The sequence below is a fragment of the Megalops cyprinoides genome, chromosome 16 (genome assembly GCF_013368585.1).
Source record: "Megalops cyprinoides isolate fMegCyp1 chromosome 16, fMegCyp1.pri, whole genome shotgun sequence".
NCBI lineage: Eukaryota > Metazoa > Chordata > Actinopteri > Elopiformes > Megalopidae > Megalops > Megalops cyprinoides.
In genome coordinates, this window is record NC_050598.1 from 33,535,912 (window position 1) to 33,554,226 (window position 18,315).

Genomic DNA, 18,315 nt, shown 5'->3' on the forward strand with positions numbered 1-18,315 from the left:
CCACTGAGTTCAACTCCCCAAAGAATGAACTTCAGATTACAAAAGCAAAATAAATGACGAGCAATCCCCAAATAAGTTGTTTATGATGTCTGGTGAACGTTCAAAATTTCGCTTTGAAAATGCATTACACGTATTTCAATGTAAACATTTCCTTCCGTCAAAATGGCAAACTCCTTTTCCCGATTGTTTGGAAACAGATTGTCTTCAGCAATTCCAATAACGGTGTAAAAACACAAGATCCATTATTTGTGTTCAACACACCACATTAATTTTGTTTATCAACACATGTTTTACGTGTCGATATAAAAATGATTGCTAATTTAACTAATTTAATGACATATACTGATGTCAATGTTAACATTTTAAAATCGTCAACAAAGGTCAAATGAACTATACAGATATGAGTATGCATACACAATGGCAAGAAAATCATGTATGAAAATGAAAGAAGGCAGGGAAACTATGGGCTTAATGTGTAACGGTTTCTCTCAGAAAGGCTCACCTGATCATCTGAATCCTCATTGGTCCCTTTCTCCTGCACGTGCGGCAGTGTCTGCGTTCCACTGGCGTCCAGACTAATGACGCTCTGACTGCAAGGTCTGATGTACTTCATATCACTCTTCCTGGAGTCAGTGGTCCTGCACACCTCGTAATTATACACGTGCTGTAGAGTTCCCGTACCTGTAGAGTCTGCGTATAGCGGCGGATAATACGGAATGACGGGGAGATTGGCGCTGGATTTATAAAATAATCGATCACATCTCCATCTGTAGCATTTTACTGACACTATGGCTATTATGGAAAGGATGAAAAGAAACGACACTACAGCCAGGGCCAAGACTAAATAAAAAGTCAGGTTGTCGTTGTAATCCTTGTCGGGAGCAAAGTCGCTGAATTCCGAGAGCACTTCCGGGAAGCTGTCCGCCACCGCCACGTTAACATTGACTGTAGCTGAGCGAGAGGGCTGCCCGTTGTCCTCCACTACAACAGTAAGTCTTTGTTTCACAGCATCTTTATCAGTCACCTGCCGTATAGTTCTTATTTCTCCGTTCTGTGAGCCCACTTCAAACAGCGCCCTGTCTGTCGCTTTCAGCAGTTTATATGAGAGCCAGGCATTCTGTCCAGAGTCCACATCAACAGCCACCACTTTAGTGACCAGATAGCCGACATCTGCTGAGCGAGGCACCATTTCAGCCACCTGAGAGACACCAGTTTGTACTGGGTAGAGAATCTGAGGCGCGTTGTCGTTCTGGTCTTGAATAAAGATTTTAACCGTCACATTACTGCTGAGTGGCGGAGTGCCTCCATCTTGCGCTTTTACGCGGAACCGGAAATCCTTTATCTGCTCGTAGTCAAAGGAGCGCACTGCGTGGATGACTCCACTGTCAGAGTTAACAGACACATATGAGGAGACAGGCAAGCCATTCACTATCCCATCCTCTAGTATATATGAAACACGAGCATTCTGGTTCCAATCGGCGTCACTAGCTGTGATAGAGAATATAGAAACACCCGGGACGTTGTTCTCAGTTACAAAACCCTGATAGGAGCTGCGCTGAAAAACGGGGTAATTGTCATTAACGTCGGAGACTTTTAAGTTTAAAGTGCGGTTAATTGACAGCGGAGGACGGCCTTCATCTGTGGCTGTGACAGTGATATTATACTCAGGGACGGTTTCGCGATCCAGCGGACCGTCTGTCACTAAGCTATAGAAATTATTAGAAGACGATGCTATTTTAAAGGGGCTGTTCGTATCGATGGAGCAGCGCACGTTTCCGTTTTTACCCGAATCCACGTCGTGGACTTTAATCGCAGCTATAACTGTCCCAGGCATCGCATTCTCCAATACTGAATTAGAGAATGAGACGACCGATATGACAGGTCGATTATCATTAACGTCGATGATGTCAACTATAATTTTGCTGGAATCAATGAGACCACCCCCATCTTTTGCCTGGACGTTGATCTGATAGCTTTTTATTTTCTCGTAATCTATTTCTCCGGCGATCATTACTTCCCCAGTCGTTGGATTGATGTCAAATATTTCACCAAAGCCATCTTTACCTCGGGAGATAGAATAGGTGACATTACCATAAAGCCCTGTATCGCTGTCGGTGGCGCTGACTGATAGCAGCGACGTGCCCTTTGAGACGTTTTCTCCCACTGTCGCTTTGTAAACTCTCTGGGTGAAAGCAGGCGGGTTGTCGTTGGCATCCAGCACAGTGATGTGTATTTTAACAGTGCCAGAAAGCTGCGGACTTCCACCGTCTACTGCGGTTAATAACAGTGAGAGGTGCTCTTGTCTTTCCCGATCGAGGGGTTTATCCAGCACCATTTCTACATGTTTACTACCGTCCGGCTGCGATTGTAATTTGACCGCGAAATGATCAGTGGGTTTCAGCGTGTAATTCTGCAGTGTATTTATCCCCACATCCGGATCCACGGCGCTCTCCAGCACAAACCTCGCCCCCGGTAGAGCGGACTCGCTTATTTCTATTTTAATATCTTTGTAAGGAAACACGGGACTGTTATCGTTAATATCAATAATTTCTACAGTAACCGGGTGAAACTCTATCGGATAATCAAGAACAATATCAAAATGTACGGAACAAGGCGACGTTTGTCCGCAAAGGGATTCTCGGTCTATTCTTTCCTGTACTACTAAGATCCCCTTGTCTCGGATGAGTTCTATATATTCACCGCTTTCTCCCGCAAATATGCGAGCTCCTCCACGCGCCAACCTTTTAACATCCAGTCCTAAATCCTGAGCAATATTCCCAACGAAAGAGCCCTTTGCCATCTCCTCCGGCACTGAGTATCTAACATGGCCGAAAACAGCGTCTATACAAAACACTCTCAGAATGAAGAACTGCACTTGCCGTTTCATTGTTCGGATGTCAAACTGTCTTCCCCGTCGCAAAACACAGTAAATCCAACTCGAATTTGTGAGAAATGCGTTACGGTTGGTATTTCGCAACAGAGAATGAGATCCTTGCGATTTTTCCGTAAAGTAGGGGCGGCGTGTGGCGTCCGCGGAGCGTGATCCAGACTGCAATCTGTGAGCGGCTCTGCGTCGCTCTTATAAAGTGCAATAATAAGGAAGGTCCTCCAGAGTCTATATTAACACACTGTTACCCCAACGATCAACAGCGGCACCGTGAGTCCACTTTCTAAATTGCAAACATTGTGTATATCCTTAAATGTATACGAATGTGATCAACTGTTACGTTTGCCCTGAAAATATACTGATAAAAATGTATATAAACACATGATAAATTAATGCAAATAACAGAAAAGCCAAGAATGGTAAAATAGCATTCTTTAATCTAACTGCAAAAATAATTTAAAAGGAATATATAGCATACAGACCCAGATGATCCTAAAATAGGAATTAAGTAGACGTACCAACAATAAATAAATGGTCAATAACGATCAAACTGCTGAAATACCATGCTGCACTCACAGAACGAAAAAGACTGATATACACGCATGCATTTATCTACGCAAGATGTTTTGTCTGTTTCATGAGGGACTGCTCGGGAGTAAAGGTGGAGTGTGAGGAGAAATACATGGCAGAGTGGAGGAGAGAAGGCAGCCTCGCGCTCACCTCATCTGCGGAGTCCTCAGTCTCGAGCAGAGCCCTCTCCTTCTGCACGTGCGGCATTGTCCCTGCGTCACTGACGTCAACACTCACGAGGCTTTGACTGATGGGTCTGAGATACTTCATATCACTCTTCCTGGAGTCAGTGGTCCTGCACACCTCGTAATTATACACGTGCTGTAGAGTTCCCGTACCTGTAGAGTCTGCGTAACGGGGCGGGTAATACGGAATAACTGGGAGATTGGACTGATAGAAGATGCGGGATTGCCTCCACCTGTAGATTTTTACTGATATTATAACTACTAGAGATGAAATGAAGAGGAAGGAAACTACAGCCAGGGCCAAGACTAAATAAAAAGTCAGGTTGTCGTTGTAATCCTTGTCGTGAGCAAAGTCGCTGAATTCCGAGAGCACTTCCGGGAAGCTGTCCGCCACCGCCACGTTAACATTGACTGTAGCTGAGCGAGAGGGCTGCCCGTTGTCCTCCACTACAACAGTAAGTCTTTGTTTCACAGCATCTTTATCAGTCACCTCCCGTATAGTTCTTATTTCTCCGTTCTGTGAGCCCACTTCAAACAGCGCCCTGTCTGTCGCTTTCAGCAGTTTATATGAGAGCCAGGCATTCTGTCCAGAGTCCACATCAACAGCCACCACTTTAGTGACCAGATAGCCGACATCTGCTGAGCGAGGCACCATTTCAGCCACCTGAGAGACACCGGTTTGTACTGGGTAGAGAATCTGAGGCGCGTTGTCATTCTGGTCCTGAATCACAACAGCAACGGTCACATTGCTGCTCAATGGCGGTGATCCTCCATCTTGTGCTTTAACAACAAAACAAAATTGTTTGATTTGTTCGTAATCAAACGACCTTACTGCATAAATGACTCCCGTTTCAGAGTTAATGGAGAAATAAGAGGACGCGAAAGTTCCATCCACCTGCGTTTCTTCCAGAAGATATGATATTCGAGCATTCTGATTCGAATCAGAGTCTTTAGCTGTCACTGAAAATATAGATAACCCAGGAGAATTATTTTCCGTGGCATACACAGAATATGCGCCTTGCTCAAACACGGGAGCATTATCATTTATGTCAGACACCTGAAGGTGCAACGTTTTGGTGCTGGATAGGGGAGGCGAACCAGAGTCGGTCGCAGTTATTGTAATATTATATTCTGACACTGCTTCTCGATCAAATGCAGCGTCACTCACCAAGGTGTAATAATTTGTTAGTGAAGATTTTATCCTAAAGGGGATATTAGCATTAACGGAGCATGTAACCTGGCCATTCCCCTCAGAATCTGAATCTTTAACATTCACAACGGCAATCGTGGTGCCCCGCGGGGCGTTTTCAGAAACCGGGCTCGAAAATGACATGACGTTTATCACCGGCACGTTGTCATTAACATCAATAACTTCAACTATAACCTTACTGGAGTCTGCCAGACCGCCTTGATCTTTCGCTTCGATTCTAAATTCATATTTTTTAACCCTTTCGTAATCTATTTGTCCCGCAACTAATATAGTACCGGTGTTTTGATCTAAAGTGAATACGTCTGCCAAATTCCCTTTTAGGTTTGAGAACGAGTAGGTTATTAACCCATTTGACTCGCTATCCGCATCAGTCGCATTAACGGTTGTGATATACGTGCCTTTTGATGCGTTTTCTAATACAGTCGCCCTGTAAACTGATTGGTTAAACACGGGCGCATTGTCATTAGCGTCTAGAACCGTAACTTCTATATTCACTGTACCAGATTTCTGCGGGTCGCCGCCATCCACAGCGATTAACTTTAGGGAAAGGCGGGGCTGCTCCTCCCTATCTAAGGGTTTTTGAAGGACCATTTCTGCATATTTAACTCCGTCCGGATTGGCGTGCTGCTTCAGAATGAAATTATCAGTTGGTGTTAAAACATAGTTCTGAAGCGCGTTTAGTCCCACATCAGGGTCATCCGCGCTCCCTAACACAAAGCGCGCACCCGGCGCAGCTGCTTCGCTCATTTCTAATGTAATTTCATTTCTCGGAAAGGTCGGAGCATTATCGTTTATATCAAGAATTTCAACGGTAACACGGTGCAATTCCACGGGATTTTCAAGAATGATTTCGAAACTGAAGCTACAGGGAGAAATCTCCCCACAAAGCTGCTCTCGGTCTATTCTCTCGCTGACAACCAAAATCCCTTTGTCTGTCCGTAGCTCTGCGTACTGGATGCTGTCTCCGCTCACGATACGAGCTCGACCTGACCGCAGCCTTTCCGCATCTAAACCCAAATCTTGCCCGATATTTCCAACAAACGACCCTTTCTTCAGTTCTTCTGGGATAGAATACCGAATCTGTCCACTCACAACATGACTGAAATACATAACCAAAAAGAGCAGTACTTGCCATCGCAGTTTCGAACTCAAATTCCGTCTCATATTTTCAGAAGAATAAAACACTGGTATTATCCGTGATCAGGGAATTCTTCTCACAACGATTTCCACGGGTTACTCACTCACAGAGACAGCAAAATGTCGATAGTTTTCATTCAGTCCACTTTCCGCCTCTGCGACGCGTAACACAAGGCTGTATGGGCTGCACTGTAAGAGGCTCTGCCGTCGCTCTTGCACAGAATGGGAGCGCCCTCCACTGCCAGCCAATGCGCCACAAACAGAACTGCACCGATCAACAGCGACACCCACAGTTACATTACATTACTGTCATTTCGTATCCAGAGTGATTTACAGTGGGGAGAACATAGGTGCACTCACCTGATTAACTTCAGCAATAGAGCCACACCTGGCTAAAATATTTATAGGCAAGAGAGTACATGTAACACCACTAAAGCACTAATGCAATTTGCCTTTGCTTAAAGGAACTAAATACCCGAGTACTAACAATAACATCCTACTATATCAAAACGCTGAACAAAAGCCAAGTGTAACAACAGCCACAATAAAGAAATAAAAACATTTGCAATGTGAGCTGTGAAGATTATTGAGCACAATTTGGAAAATGTATTTCACATATTCAATGAAACTATGTTACCAATGACAACCCATAAACCAAGAAACACATACACAGTTAATTGCGTTAATTGCATTAATACTTGTACGTACAGATTCTGCACAATGCCCGAAGTTCAAGGATGTAGCCTGCAAGCAAGAAACCGACCCAGAACAGTGCACTGTATCATTGTCTTTATCAGCACAGAACTGTTCATGACCTTTGTGCAGACAATGCAAAAAGTTGTATTTAGCCACTGGGAGAATGATATTGCATTTCCTCACCACATTTCCGGCTTGCATTGCTACATGCATATCATGCGTTTAATTGCGTCATTCAATGATAGAACAGTGTCCAACCTGGAATCCAACGACCATCTGTCGCATCGCCAGTCCCGCTCATTACCACTGCCGCACTCATGGAGAACATTCCAGAACCAAACACTAAAAATCGCAAAACTGGTAAGTTCCGAAGCACCGACATGTAAATAAATTATGAATTAATACAAAGACGGGTGGGTCCATTTGCCTTAAAACATTAATCAGTAATAGCCACATTAGATGTTGGTAATTTTATTACAGGCGTGAAAAAATACCGCAGATGTGGATTGCCTTATTTTTAATTATCTCCAAATGGTTACCATGATAATACTGAACTATATCAAAAATGTTTAATCTAAGATCCTCACCTGTAGCGGCGACTCCGGCTCGTCCAGGATGTTTTTCTCTGTCTGCACGCGCTGCATGGTTTCTGTAGCGCTGGGGTCCACTATCAAAACGCTCTGGCTACAGGGTCTGATAAACTTACAGTCACTCTTCCTGGAGTCAGTGGTCCTACACACCTCGTAATTATACACGTGCTGTAGAGTTCCCGTACCTGCAGAGTCTGCGCAACGGGGCGGGTAATACGGAATAACTGGGAGATTGGACTGATAGAAGATGCGGGATTGCCTCCACCTGTAGATTTTTACTGATATTATAACTACTAGAGATGAAATGAAGAGGAAGGAAACTACAGCCAGGGCCAAGACTAAATAAAAAGTCAGGTTGTCGTTGTAATCCTTGTCGTGAGCAAAGTCGCTGAATTCCGAGAGCACTTCCGGGAAGCTGTCCGCCACCGCCACGTTAACGTTGACTGTAGCTGAGCGAGAGGGCTGCCCGTTGTCCTCCACTACAACAGTAAGTCTTTGTTTCACAGCATCTTTATCAGTCACCTGCCGTATAGTTCTTATTTCTCCGTTCTGTGAGCCCACTTCAAACAGCGCCCTGTCTGTCGCTTTCAGCAGTTTATATGAGAGCCACGCATTCTGTCCAGAGTCCACATCAACAGCCACCACTTTAGTGACCAGATAGCCCACATCTGCTGAACGAGGCACCATTTCAGCCACCTGAGAGACACCAGTTTGTACTGGGTAGAGAATCTGAGGCGCGTTGTCGTTCTGGTCTTGAATAAAGATTTTAACCGTCACATTACTGCTGAGTGGAGGAGAGCCTCCATCTTGTGCCCTAATAACTAGTTTGAACTGTTTGATTTGCTCATAATCAAAAGTGCGCACTGCAGATATAACTCCGCTCTCCGAATTTATGGAAAAATAAGCAGAGATCGGTGTTCCTGACACGACAGTTTCTTCAAGAAAATAGGAGATCCGGGCATTCTGATTCCAGTCAAAATCCCGAGCGCTGACAGTACATACAGACAGGCCCGGGGAGTTATTCTCGGTCACGTAAGAAGTGTACGCATCGCGGGGAAATACTGGGGCATTGTCATTCACATCTGCTACTTTAACGTTCAATGTGTTTGAAGTGGACAAAGGTGGGGAACCCGAGTCTGTCGCAAGTACGGTGACGTTATACTCCATCACACTCTCACGATCAAGACTCGCGTCAGTTTCCAAAGTGTAATAATTTCTTAAAGATGATTTTATCGTGAAGGGAATACGTTGCTGAATTGAACAGCTAACTTGGCCATTTTCGCCTGTATCAAGATCTTTCACATTAAAAATAGCTATGGTTGTTCCAGGTGGGGAATCTTCGGATACGGGGCTCGAGAATGACATGACATTTATTATGGGCGAGTTGTCATTGACATCGATAACTTCAACTATAACTTTACAAGAATCTGCGAAACCACCTTGATCTTTCGCTTCAATTCTGATTTCGTATTTCTTTACTTTTTCATAATCTATTTGTCCCGCAACTAATATAGTACCGGTGTTTTGATCTAAAGTGAATACGTCTGCCAAATTCCCTTTTAGGTTTGAGAACGAGTAGGTTATTAACCCATTTGACTCGCTATCCGCATCAGTCGCATTAACGGTTGTGATATACGTGCCTTTTGATGCGTTTTCTAATACAGTCGCCCTGTAAACTGATTGGTTAAACACGGGCGCATTGTCATTAGCGTCTAGAACCGTAACTTCTATATTCACTGTACCAGATTTCTGCGGGTCGCCGCCATCCACAGCGATTAACTTTAGGGAAAGGCGGGGCTGCTCCTCCCTATCTAAGGGTTTTTGAAGGACCATTTCTGCATATTTAACTCCGTCCGGATTGGCGTGCTGCTTCAGAATGAAATTATCAGTTGGTGTTAAAACATAGTTCTGAAGCGCGTTTAGTCCCACATCAGGGTCATCCGCGCTCCCTAACACAAAGCGCGCACCCGGCGCAGCTGCTTCGCTGATTTCCAGCCTGATCTCATTTTTCGGGAACATGGGAGTATTATCGTTTACATCCAAAATTTCTATGGTAATGTGATGCAATTCCATCGGATTTTCGAGAATAATTTCGAAACTAAAACTACATGGAGAAATCTCCCCACAAAGCTGCTCTCGGTCTATTCTCTCGCTAACAACCAAAATCCCTTTGTCTGCTTTGAGCTCTGCGTACTGGATGCTGTCTCCGCTCACGATACGGGCGCGACCTGACCGCAGTCTTTCCACTTCCAGTCCCAGGTCTTGGGCAACATTGCCTATCAGCGACCCTTTTTTCATTTCCTCCGGAATAGAATAACGAATCTGGCCAACAGCAACATGGCAAAAATATGTAAAGCATATTAACAGTACTTGCCATCGCAGTATCTTGTACATTTGCGAACCGATGGTATCCGATCGAATCAGCGCTGTATTTCTCATATTCATAGTGCAGTTTCCACAGCTAAGCAAAGGCAAATCCGAGTCAGGAAATAAGAAAATCTAAAGGAACCAAATCAATTTCCACGGATATCTGCTCCAACCACAGGGATCCGTAATCCAAGCGCTGTGTGCAGTGTGTCTCCGTCTTTCCGCTTTCAGACTGTCTCTCACACACACAGCGCAGAGAAATGGGAGGGCCTTCTGCACACTATTTCCCCGGCAAATTCACTTCACTGATCAACAGCGGCGCTCAGAGTCCTGATGTGGAAGAACACGTGTGAAATGCTGTGAAATACAAGCTACATCTTAACCATTCTGCTGTACTTCTCTTCCAAATTACCGATCGGTCAGAATATTTCCTTTTATAAGATGAACCTTAAAAGACTCAAATGCTTCTCCTTCGACCATTCGTTGGCGTTTATCGTTAAAGAGCCGTTTATATAGTTTGTACTGCATGACTAAGTTTTAAAAGAGACAGGTAGTGATGATATTTCCTGCTGCTGTCACCTATCCTTCTTATTCATTGGTTAAGAATGATGGCGAAATACCAACGGATTTAAGTAAAAAAGCACTGGGAGGTGCGCACACATAAAATGTTGATCGAAGGGACCGTTCTCTTACAAGCAGAGAAGAAAATTAAACATTATTGTTACTACATTCTTCTGAAATATAATTCTATCTACACCTAAGCATAAACACCAACACAATTTTAATTAGATTTAAAGTTCGACTTAGCTAAAAACATATGAAGCTCCACCGAGATAAGCACACGAAGTATTTGATTTTCACCAAAAAGAGGCTGGTCTGACCTGGCCTTGCTGAATTAACTTGAATGGATACACCTCTGTTCTACTGTAATGGAAGTCGCTCTGGATAAGAATGTCTGCTAAATGAATTCAATGTAATGTAACTATATCACATTTTGCACCTGCATATTTAGATAGTGTGTAGCAAGGTGTAACATCTCCTCGGTGCCCCTCCCACACACTATAGTGCGTACCCATGACCCCGCCCCCAGGCCGGTTGCGCAGCACCCTGGCCCCGCCCCCAGGCCGGCTGTGCAGCACCCGGACCCCGCCCCCAGGCCGGCTGTGCAGCACCCGGACCCCGCCCCCAGGCCGGCTGTGCAGCACCCGGACCCCGCCCCCAGGCCGGCTGTGCAGCACCCGGACCCCGCCCCCAGGCCGGCTGTGCAACACCCGGACCCCGCCCCCAGACCGGCTGTGCAGCACCCTGGACAGCGCCAGCATCCCAAACCCCGGCTGCAGGACCCTGGAGAGCGGCGCTGGGCAAAGTCACCAGAGCAGCCACCCCCTCCTGCACACCTGAAAGCACTGAGGAGGCAGAGCTACCACTCTGGGGAAATCAGACTGGCAGGGAAAAGGAGGCTGCTGCTCTCACTCTGACAGCTTTTCCCTGTGCCATGACATAACGTGTGTGAGTTTCACTGTTTCAGAGTCTGGTTTCGGCACTCTCCCTTCCTTCCTCAACCAGCCTGTCCCAGGGGAAAGCCGGCTGCCTCCCCCTGACACCCCCACTAGCCACCCTGCACTCTTCATATGCCGCTCTGTGGGCCACTGGTTTTGCTTTTCCTTTGTTACTTTGTGCACAATGCACCACCCTGTGTGTGTCTATACATAATATACAAATATCAGTCATGAAACTCACCAATGTGGAGTATTTTCCCTCAGATGCATTTTGCTCCTGCTTCTGCAGAATCGTCTCTGTGCCACTGACATCAACGCTCACAAGGCTCTGACTGATGGGTCTGAGATACTTCATATCACTCTTCCTGGAGTCAGTGGTCCTGCACACCTCGTAATTATACACGCGCTGTAGAGTTCCCGTACCTGTAGAGTCTGCGTAACGGGGCGGGTAATACGGAATAACTGGGAGATTGGACTGATAGAAGATGCGGGATTGCCTCCACCTGTAGATTTTTACTGATATTAAAACTACTAGAGATGAAATGAAGAGGAAGGAAACTACAGCCAGGGCCAAGACTAAATAAAAAGTCAGGTTGTCGTTGTAATCCTTGTCGTGAGCAAAGTCGCTGAATTCCGAGAGCACTTCCGGGAAGCTGTCCGCCACCGCCACGTTAACATTGACTGTAGCTGAGCGAGAGGGCTGCCCGTTGTCCTCCACTACAACAGTAAGTCTTTGTTTCACAGCATCTTTATCAGTCACCTGCCGTATAGTTCTTATTTCTCCGTTCTGTGAGCCCACTTCAAACAGCGCCCTGTCTGTCGCTTTCAGCAGTTTATATGAGAGCCAGGCATTCTGTCCAGAGTCCACATCAACAGCCACCACTTTAGTGACCAGATAGCCGACATCTGCTGAGCGAGGCACCATTTCAGCCACCTGAGAGACACCAGTTTGTACTGGGTAGAGAATCTGAGGCGCGTTGTCGTTCTGGTCTTGAATAAAGATTTTAACCGTCACATTACTGCTGAGTGGAGGAGAGCCTCCATCTTGCGCTTTTACGCGGAACTGGAAATCCTTTATCTGCTCGTAGTCAAAGGAGCGCACTGCGTGGATGACTCCGCTTTCTGAATTAACAGAAATGTAGGATGATACCGGGACTCCACTGATGTCTGAATCTATGAGGAGGTAGGAGATGCGCGCGTTGTGTTCCCCGTCCGGATCACTAGCCTGCACGGAACACACAGACGTCCCAGCAAAATTGTTTTCCATCACTTTCGCGAAGTAAGAGCTCTGTTGAAAAACAGGTTCGTTATCATTCACGTCCGAGATTGACAGGGTGATGGTTTTGCTGCTGGACAGCGGAGGTGTTCCCTCATCCACAGCTGTGAATGTGATATTATATTCGCCCTGTTTCTCCCTGTCCAAAGCACCCTCTGTCAGCAGAGTGTAATAGTTTTTTAATGATGACTTAATTGTAAATGGCACATTTTTATTTATTGAGCAATCGACTTTACCGTTTCTTTCCGAGTCTAAATCTTTGACATTAACAATCGCCACAGTGGTTCCGCTCAACGAGTCTTCCGAGATCGGACTGGAGAAGGATGTGACTGCAATTACGGGGGCATTATCATTGACATCCACAACTTCAATAATTACTTTTGTGGAATCCAAATGACCGCCTTGATCCTTCGCCTGCACGCCGAGCTCGTAATGTTTGTTCTTTTCGTAGTCAATTTGTCCCGTGACGGTTATTTCCCCCGTGTTTTCGTCTAATGCGAAGACGTCCGTAAAGCCCTGTGAAACGCGAGCAAAATGATAGGACACTTGACCGTAAGAACCCTCGTCCGCATCTGTGGCGGTCACTACAGTCACCAGGGTGCCTTTTCGTGCGTTTTCGGTTACTTCCGCTTTGTAGATAGACTGTGTAAATACGGGCACGTTGTCATTCGCGTCTAGAACCTGAATACATATTTTAACTGTGCCAGACCTCTGCGGCTCCCCGCCGTCCACTGCAGTAAGTGTTAGCAGCAGACTGTCCTCTTTCTCTCGGTCCAAAGGCGCGTGTAGAAACATGTCCACATATTTACTACCATCAGGACTGCTCTGGATTTTAATACTGAAGTTGTCGGCTGGATGTAGTTTGTAGCTCTGAAGAGCATTAATGCCGACATCAGGATCCGTGGCGCTCTCCTGTAAAATGCGCGTCCCGGGCAGTGCTGACTCCAAAATTTCTAATTTAATCTCGTTCTCGGTAAAGAAGGGGGCATTGTCATTAACATCCAGTATTTCCACCATAACACTGTGCAGCTGCATCGGATTGGACAGAATCACCTCAAAGCTCAAACTACACGGAGATGTCTGCCCGCATAGCTGCTCTCTATCTATCCGCTCTCTAACCACTAGAATCCCTTTGTCTGAATTTAACTCGATATATTCGCTGCTGTCGCCGCTCACAATACGAGCTCCACCCGCCTTCATTCTTTTCGGCTCGATTCCCAGATCCCGGGCGATATCCCCCACAAAAGACCCCTTTCTCGTCTCCTCTGGGACAGAATATCGAATCTGTCCGAGAATCATGTCAGTGAAACAAATAACAATAAGCAGCTGTACTTGCCGTTTGACTGAGCGCACATCCTTTCCTTCGTCACCCCTCGTTAGCCGTATTCCTGAATTACTCATGGTTAACACCGATATTTCAGTATATACAGTACTGAAACCTGTATCCAACCGTGGAATGATATAAAAAACAATAATTGGCGTCGTACTGCATCCAAATTGGTCTTGTGTGCTGTTCATAAACATGCGCAGGTCGAGAGCAAAGCGGAGCTTCTCTGACCCATGAATGCGCTGCGAGGGGCGGCGTCAGGATGTCGACCTCCTGCGCTTCCCTGATCAACAGCGGCACTCAGAGTACAAAACTGGCACTGTATAGACAGACCGTTCCACCAGCACATCCCAGAATTATGTCAAATGTAGATTGATTGAAAGGGGTTTTGTTTTCCACTACTCCATACAAACTATTATCAGCATAGTAATCGTGGTCCCTGTCTTTTTTCTCATCTACAGTAACTCAACACTGTAATAAGAGAAAGCGGTATTAAAAACAGAACCTGATGATCAGATACATTAGCCATTAGGGCAATGTTCTGTCTGCACATTGCTCCTGCTGTTTTTGTAAAATCCTGCCTGCACAGCGAGACAACACAATTTCAGTGGAAGAGGTGGGAATCACTTTTCTGTACTTTGGTCAGTGTTGACCAACACACTGATTGCAGTGTGCGTTTTTCATATACATATTACACAACGTGTTACAAAAACATATTCATACAGGTTAAACTGATAAGTAAGAAACTTTTGTAATTCCATACATACATACATACATACATACATACACACACATATATGTGTGTGTGAGTGTGTGTGTGTGTGTGTATGTATACATATGGCTAGCCTGTGAGCCTAGCATTATTCCCTCTTGCCTGTGGGCCTAGAATTTCTTTGTTAGAGTTACTGAGCCTCTGCTGAGGCTGTGAACCTCCCTCCCAGCATTACTGAGCTGCTATCAGGGCTGTCGGGTCCTCTCCCACCTAGCATTACTGCAGTTCTGTGTCAGTCACCTTTTTTAAATTGGGAAGGGCAGTCATGATATTTTTAGTGAATATTTCCCCTGCTTGGGAATATTTATTGTATTTTATAAGAAACTGGATTAGTCTTTTCTAAGTACCAGAATCCCCTTTTCTCTGTTGAGGTTTACACACAGCCTACCTCCTTTACTCACAATATGAGCTTTACTGGAAATAAGCCTCTCAGTGTGTGAGCCTAAATGCACAGGCTGAATGACTGTGAGCTCTGTCTGTACCGCCGTTTGAGCTGTCTGCACAGGCTGAATGACTGTGAGCTCTGTCTGTACCTGCCGTTTGAGCTGTCTGCACAGGCTGAATGACTGTGAGCTCTGTCTGTACCGCCGTTTGAGCTGTCTGCACAGGCTGAATGACTGTGAGCTCTGTCTGTACTGCCGTTTGAGCTGTCTGCACAGGCTGAATGTGGCGGTGAGGAGTGGCAGGCCATGTGAGACAGCAGGCAGCACTGCACTGCAACGCAGGGTTAAACAGCGGCACTCAGAGTCTCAACAAAGCCATGCAGTCGCTGAGCTTTTCAGATATGAATCATATAAAAATACAAATTTTCATAATTACACACAGACGTATATGTATTTGGTGCATTACTGATTAAGAGCAAAATAGATTTAAGCTACCACAAAGGAAATACCACTCACAACAACCCATAAATAAGATAGTTGCTACATTATGTCTGAAAATCCTACAATTCTTTCACGTTTAATTGTCCTTTTAGTTCAATATTGTTGCCATGTCTGAGAGCCACTCTGATTTCACTAAAGAAGCAACATTAAAGCAAGACCTTTCAGTCTCGCAGTCAGGTGAACACATTTCAGAGCTATTTCTGCTCTTATTTATCAATACTGCAAACAAAAAAAGTAATGACTCCTCATATCATTATTATACTTTATGCTGTTCCACATGAAACAAGAATAGAATGAGTACGGAAGTAGCAGACATGACAGAAGCTTCCAAATAACATATCCATTGAAATGAAACTCATTTTGATCATATAACTGTCACAAGAAAAAAAAACCTTTGATATTATAAGCCTGTTTGAAACACAAAATTAAGCAATAATTGCTGAAGCATGATTTCCTATACATAATATACAAATATCAGTCATGAAACTCACCAATGTGGAGTATTTTTCCTCAGATGCATTTTGCTCCTGCTTCTGCAGAATCGTCTCTGTGCCACTGACATCAACGCTCACCAGGCTCTGACTGCAAGGTCTGATGTACTTCATATCACTCTTCCTGGAGTCAGTGGTCCTGCACACCTCGTAATTATACACGTGCTGTAGAGTTCCCGTACCTGTAGAGTCTGCGTAACGGGGCGGGTAATACGGAATAACTGGGAGATTGGACTGATAGAAGATGCGGGATTGCCTCCACCTGTAGATTTTTACTGATATTATAACTACTAGAGATGAAATGAAGAGGAAGGAAACTACAGCCAGGGCCAAGACTAAATAAAAAGTCAGGTTGTCGTTGTAATCCTTGTCGTGAGCAAAGTCGCTGAATTCCGAGAGCACTTCCGGGAAGCTGTCCGCCACCGCCACGTTAACATTGACTGTAGCTGAGCGAGAGGGCTGCCCGTTGTCCTCCACTACAACAGTAAGTCTTTGTTTCACAGCATCTTTATCAGTCACCTGCCGTATAGTTCTTATTTCTCCGTTCTGTAAGCCCACTTCAAACAGCGCCCTGTCTGTCGCTTTCAGCAGTTTATATGAGAGCCAGGCATTCTGTCCAGAGTCCACATCAACAGCCACCACTTTAGTGACCAGATAGCCGACATCTGCTGAGCGAGGCACCATTTCAGCCACCTGAGAGACACCAGTTTGTACTGGGTAGAGAATCTGAGGCGCGTTGTCGTTCTGGTCTTGAATAAAGATTTTAACCGTCACATTACTGCTGAGTGGAGGGGAGCCTCCATCTTGCGCTTTAACTTGGACCTGAAACGACTTGATTTGTTCGTAATCAAATGACTGAACTGCATATATCACACCTGTGTCAGCATTGACAGAAACGAAACCAGAAACAGGAGAGCCGTTAATTTGCGTCTCTTCAATTATATAAGATACTCTGGCATTCTGCTTCCAGTCTGCATCGCTGGCATGAAGGGAAGCTAAAGACACACCAGGAGGGTTGTTTTCTTTTACGCTGGTTACATACATATTTTGATCAAATTTTGGTGCGTTATCGTTTACATCAGTGATCTTTACAAGAAGCGTCATGTTGGTCTGTAGTGAGGGGACACCTTGATCAACTGCTGTGAGTGTAATATTGTACTCAGAGACAGTCTCCCGATCTAAAGCGCCATCTGTTACCAAAGTATAATAGTTTGCCAATGAAGACTTTATCCTGAAGGGGAGTGATGGCGTCACAGTGCAGCTCACCTGCCCGTTCTTCCCCGAGTCCGAGTCTTTCACGTTTATGATCGCTACTGTAGTACCTGGCAGAGAATCTTCTGAGATTGTGTTGGAGAAAGAGGTCAGCGCTATAACAGGAGTATTGTCATTGATGTCGATTACTTCAATTATGACTTTGCAAGAATTTGACAGAGCTCCTTTGTCTTTTCCTATTATGTTAAGCTGATAATGTTTAGACTTCTCAAAATCAATCTCACCAGAGACTTTAATTTCACCATTATCAGAATTCACAGTAAACAGGCCATTGTTATGTTGTGTGGTCTGATCGATGTAATACGCTATATGGCCATAGGTTCCCTCGTCTGCATCTGTGGCGCTGATGGTTGCGATTAAAGTCCCTTTTGGAGAGTTCTCCAGGACGGAGGCTTTATAAACGTCCTGGCTGAAAACGGGCGCATTGTCATTCGCATCCTGCACAATTACGCGTATATTTACAGTACCTGTGCGCTGAGGATTCCCTCTGTCTGCAGCGGTCAGCGTTAAAAACAGCTCGCTCTCTTTTTCCCTATCCAGAGGACTCCGCAAAACCATCTCGGCATATTTACCTCCATCCGCGTGGGTTTGCTCTTTCAGGCTAAAATGACTGGTGGGTTTCAGGCTGTAGCTCTGAAGCGTATTCATACCTACATCAGGATCCACCGCGCTGCCGAGAATGAAGTGAGCTCCGAGCACCGCCGACTCGCTTATATCCAGTGTAATTTCTTTTGTCGGGAAAGCGGGAGCGTTGTCGTTAATATCCAGAATTTCCACAGTAATGCTGAATAGCTCCATGGGGTTTTCCAGGACCATTTCAAAACTGAAGCTACAGGGAGAGGTCTGCGCGCACAGCTCCTCCCTGTCTATGCGCTTTTTGACGTGCAGAGTCCCTTTGTCCGTATTTACCTCCACACAGTCGCCACTGTCCCCGTTAACAATGCGGGCGCGACCCGATTTAAGCCTCCGGACATCCAGACCCAAATCCTTCGCGACATCCCCTATCAAAGACCCTCGCACCATTTCTTCCGGTATGGAGTATCGGACCAGCGCAGAAACCGCATTAGAAACGAGCACACACAAAAACAACTGGATCCGCCAGTGAAGCGGCCATTGTTGCTCCCGCACAAACATTTCCGAATGACGCCAAAG

General features: G+C 45.4%; 2 protein-coding genes and 3 pseudogenes across 2 annotated transcripts in view; all 5 read right to left on the minus strand.

Moving 5' to 3' along the window:
- LOC118790784 (protocadherin gamma-C5-like) overlaps positions 1 to 18,315 on the minus strand; it is a 91,536-nt gene that overhangs the window by 55,919 nt on the left and 17,302 nt on the right. The window lies entirely within an intron of this gene.
- LOC118790788 lies at positions 581 to 3,100 on the minus strand (annotated as a pseudogene).
- On the minus strand, positions 3,683 to 6,075 carry LOC118790787 (protocadherin gamma-A10-like). The gene is given in 2 exon segments (XM_036547848.1): positions 3,683 to 3,847; positions 3,850 to 6,075. Coding segments are annotated over 2 exon segments (2,247 nt in total). The 5' UTR covers positions 6,017 to 6,075; the 3' UTR covers positions 3,683 to 3,767.
- Positions 7,255 to 13,716, minus strand: LOC118791092 (annotated as a pseudogene).
- Positions 15,976 to 18,297, minus strand: LOC118791093 (annotated as a pseudogene).